Raw genomic sequence first — 4775 nt, 5'->3', positions numbered from 1 at the left:
TTTCAGATCATAACAATTATTTTGTCAAAATTGCAAGCGAGAGAAATTAGATCTAGGTGTGGGATGTCAGTAATGTTAAATAATGTAGCGCATGCTCGAGTAAGTTAAATAGCGTGCGCCTAGTGCGCGTTTGTTGTCTGATATATTTAAAACCGAAAATAAATGTTTGTAAATTCTAATTTTGAGAACATGTCACTGCAATTTGTTTAATATAAAAGACAAATCGAAAATTAAAATTTATTTAATTATGGAGAATTGAAATTAATTTGATAGTCAAAAAATAAACTAAATTAATTTATTTATATATACATTTATTATTAATTACATTTTATATATTAAGCTCGTCTTTTACATTATGTGTTCTATACATATTAAAATTATACATAATATTTATAATATCACATCGTGTAAATCTGATTTGGTACAAGCATTAGAATCTATTTCTTTCTGATACAAGTATTAGAATTTATTTTCTTCTGTATTTCAGTTAATTTAAACTTGACGATAAAGAAATTTATCTTATTTAGATTTATACAATTATTAGCGTAATTATTCGTAATTGATGACACCATCAGTTCATCATGACGCTGTAGAGCTTTCATTCCAATTACAACTTGCAACTTTTTATCATTTTGCGCTAAGACCACCTTAAAATCATTTCATTTTATAACGGTAAATATGGAACTATTATTATTAATACACACATTATCGTTAATAAGATAGTTTTGAAATAAATTGTTATGAACGGTATAGAAAATAATTCCATTCGAATATCTCACCATATCCTCAGGATAAAACTTTTTGCAAGCGTTCGTGCCTTGAATGGAATTTTGTAGAGAATTGCTTGAAAAGAGTGAACACTCTGCGGATGCTAATGGTCCTGTCTGAATTGGTAATTCACCCACAAGTTTAATTTGATTATTTGCCTTTTCTTTATCTGGACATTTTAGTAGCTCCTTTATTTTCATCTTATATACTTTCTTCTCCGTTAAAGGATTATAGAGAAGGTCTAAAATATTAATGAAAGAAATATAAAAATTTACAGAAAAGTCTTCTATGCTTTACATATGTATGCAACGTAAATATATAAATATTAACAAAAAGAAAAAATTGTGAATGCAAATAGTATGAGTATACAAGAGTATTAGTTTAAAGTTACATACTTAAAACTCTTAATACGTGTCAGGTGTAATAAATTCAGACATAATTGAAACAATATTTTTTGTATTAAATAAAAAATGAATACTTGCCGTCGCGAATGATTGTCAAACCGTATATACCGGCTGTAAAAGGTACAATTTGGTTTCCCACGGTGATATTAATGTAGTCAGTCGCTCTCATGAAATCAGATTCGACTCTGCATAAACTATCTTTAGACGAATCATAAACCACTAAACCGGAACCTACCACGTCGGATATAAACACCTGTGTGTATTTATATTTATGTTGAATAACTTGAATTCTTAGAATACGAAATGTACAACTACATGAACTAAATAATATTTGAACAAATATAATATGGCGAGTTTATGTACTATTGTAATAAAAATGAAACAAATTATCAAAAGAAGATATACTAACAATCATTTCATCCAGTAACTGTTCCGGATCACAGTTTTCGGGAACGTAAACAAAAGGCTTTATTAGAAATCCAGAACCAGTTTCGTTAGTAGCGACGTCAGGTGGGATGTTAATAGTCTTAACTAGCTTATTATTTTCTAAATTAAAGATCAATAATTTTGGATCACAGTTTTCTTCCTCAGATCCGTAGCCGTTATCCAAAACGAAAATATGATTATATTGAATCTGAGGTGAAAGTAAAAATTCTATTTCAAATAGTCACCAAACTGATAATATTATTGTATATGGAAATAGATGTGCATAATGTGTAATATTATATTGGCTATTTTAATAAAAATGTCTATAAATATAAGATATAATAATCATTTGGATGAAAAATATCAGTACTTACATGAATCATATAAACATTTACAATATTATCACACATGTCACTATTATTATACCAAGACCAATCTGGATAAGGATGTAAAAGTGGACCCCCTGGTCCTTTTATGTCACTGACTGTCACCAGACTAGCTGGCACAGCAAAATTGACGACTTTTGGTACAGTAGCGAATATTGTACCGTCTACAAAAGTTTAGTTCGTTAAAATGGAATTTGTCTTCTATTAAGAAAGATATGCTTATATCGTGAATTTCAATGTAAAATAGCAATGCTATCAGTCGTATTAGCAGTATCGAAATATGTATGATAATATATATACAATATATGTATAATTCATAATTATATTCAAAATAATATATTCAGAATAATTCACTATTAACCTACCATCTGCTTTATCTATATCGTTTAAAAAGCACGTGTTAACGTTATAATTGCCAGAATTTATTGCGTCTGCCTTCTGCTTCGGATTATCCCAAACATAATCTAGATATTTCCATTTATGTACGATTTCCATTTTGACACCAAAGCTGGTAGTTGCCATCGACAGTATTAATATAATCAACGGAAGATGTCCCATTTTTGTTTATACCGTTACACTCAGTAAAATAATAAAAATGAATAGTATTGATAGAAATGTACTTCATACACGGCTCAGTGGTGATCGCTTGCAGAATTTTATGTAGTTTATAGTTTTCCTCGGCCCTACATATATACGATTTTTAAAAGCCCTCATTATACAATCTATAATCTATAACAACAATGTAGGCTTATTAAATATTTCGAAATAATGCAACTTTGTTGTTTTTCAATATAGAACCGCATTTTAACAATGTTGCATTTTAACAATCACTTATTATAATTATACTTTTGCATCCAATGTGTGTACATAGTATATTATCTTATCATTTCATTCCTATTTTTAGAAATGGAAAATAGCGTATAATCTTATCTATCTTCTGTTTTTTGTTTATGCAATTGCAAAACGTATTTAAATAAAATATTATTATAGTATTTTTATATTATAATATTATTATAGTATATAATTGATCAATAATATTAGTATTACAATAAATTAACCGATACGCTGTATGTTAAATTCTCTTAAATCTCTTTTAGTTCTGAACATGTTTTTCTAGATAAAATTACTTTTGCTTTACCGTTAAGATAAAAATATTATTACTATTTTTTTATATTTTTTCAGACCATTTTATTAAAATTGCAAGCGAGAGAAATTAGATCTGGGTGTGGGATGTCAGTAATATTAAATAATGTAACGCGTGCTCGTTTTTTTCTTATATTATAACCGTTGTTAAGATTTTATCGTCGCGGAGATTTTATCGTCGAATTCGAAGCGACCCAATGTCATTACTGTCATTCCTTGCAGACGTAGGAACGACGGTGAAATTTACGAGATACTGTCAACCAAGGAAACTGGTGTCTCAACGTGAGAATCAATTAATGCTCGCCACAGAAAATGATGACGGAGAGATGAAAGAGCGAAGGGCGAGAGCGTTTCCTAAGGAACGCCGACCACTTCTAGAGAATCACGGAGATCCGAGATGGCTGGTTTATAAACGTCGATGAATTACCGTTGCATGGCGCATCTTCTCAACGGAAACTAAGCAAACGTTACATTCGATGCATATGCGTCGGCCACTTCCGTCTGTCTTAGTCGTACAAATTCTGATTAGGACCTCACACGTTATATGCGGTGACGGTTTGCAAATCAGAGACATAGGATAGTCTTGGGGTGTTCGTCAAACACCTCTTCCTCTTATTCGTTCGTAACCTCGTTCATCATACCTGCCTATCAACTGCCTTATCATCTTTAACCCACCAATCTACTATGAGCATTATATTGGTCTTGTAAATTACACAAAATATATGCGACGAATGTGCAAACATTGATATTTTATTTGAAATTCAAAGAATCAGAGAAGAAAAGTTTCCTAAAGCGTAGTTTCCTAAATTTTTTTAGTTTATCAATTCCCTATACGCTTTCGAAGTTTGGCCACTTAAATTCGGGACATCCTCTATATATGATTTTTAAAAGCCCTCATTATACGATTTATTGTAATAATGACAGGATTATTAAACATTTCAAAATAGGTAATGTAACTTTGTTGTTTTTCGATATAGAGTTGTTATGCATTTTAACAATCATTATGTTGCTTATGATTATACTTTTAAGTCTAATGCGCGTGTCGTTAGTATGTTATTTAGGAATGGAAAATAGTGTAGTGTATATTCTTATTTATCTTTTGTTTTGTCCCTTTTTATAATTGCAAGACGTATCTTACAGCGTTTACATAAATATTACTATGGTATCTATATATTATTTATCAATAATATTAATTAATAGAGGAGAAGGTGGTATTATGGCCAGTGTATATATTGTGTCCTTCCCTTAATACCTCCATTATATAGCAAATCCTAATGATTACTTATGCACAGAAAAAAAGATTTTCTCTGCCGCAGCTAATCTTAGTTTGTTATAATATATTTACTGCCGTAATTATAAATTTATAAACTGCAGCGAAATGATTTGCTGTTGCTGCTATAATATAGATATCACATCTAAGACGTTAGCTATAATACCTATATTTTAGCTGTCCATATTTTACATCTGCCATTTAGTTATCACGTGCAATTTTTAGTTATGATAACTACATTTTTTTTCCGTGTGGAATTATTAGTTCAGTAGCTCGCCATTACACCATGACGCTAATATTACCAATACTCAATAACCAGCATTTATTATAACACATTTTTACTTTCAAGTTTTTTTGAAACGGTTCTGAGGTACACTT

General features: G+C 30.1%; 1 protein-coding gene across 1 annotated transcript; it reads right to left on the bottom strand.

Annotated features, from left to right (window-relative positions):
• Positions 1 to 437: 437 nt before the first annotated feature.
• On the bottom strand, positions 438 to 2632 carry LOC108726934 (major royal jelly protein 3). The gene is made up of 6 exons (XM_018454770.1): positions 2350 to 2632; positions 1973 to 2148; positions 1582 to 1806; positions 1251 to 1425; positions 780 to 1009; positions 438 to 647 (listed from the first exon to the last, which is right to left on the bottom strand). The coding sequence occupies exons 1-6, from the start codon at positions 2540 to 2542 to the stop codon at positions 438 to 440; spliced, it is 1209 nt and encodes a 402-aa protein (XP_018310272.1). The 5' UTR covers positions 2543 to 2632.
• Between the last annotated feature and the right edge of the window lie 2143 nt (positions 2633 to 4775).

Source organism: Mycetomoellerius zeteki, unplaced genomic scaffold, assembly GCF_001594055.1.
Source record: "Mycetomoellerius zeteki isolate Tzet28-1 unplaced genomic scaffold, Tzet1.0 scaffold457, whole genome shotgun sequence".
Classification (NCBI taxonomy): domain Eukaryota; kingdom Metazoa; phylum Arthropoda; class Insecta; order Hymenoptera; family Formicidae; genus Mycetomoellerius; species Mycetomoellerius zeteki.
This window is presented reverse-complemented; position numbering and strand designations above follow the sequence as displayed.

Excerpts from the sequence above, each read along its gene's own strand:
- LOC108726934 (XM_018454770.1), bottom strand. The coding sequence starts at position 2,542 with ATGGGACATCTTCCGTTGATTATATTAATACTGTCGATGGCAACTACC. Across the intron at positions 1,010-1,250 it reads TTTGACAATCATTCGCGACG|ACCTTCTCTATAATCCTTTA; the intron begins GCAAGTATTCAT and ends TTAATATTTTAG. Across the intron at positions 648-779 it reads AGTTTTATCCTGAGGATATG|GTGGTCTTAGCGCAAAATGA; the intron begins GTGAGATATTCG and ends AATGATTTTAAG.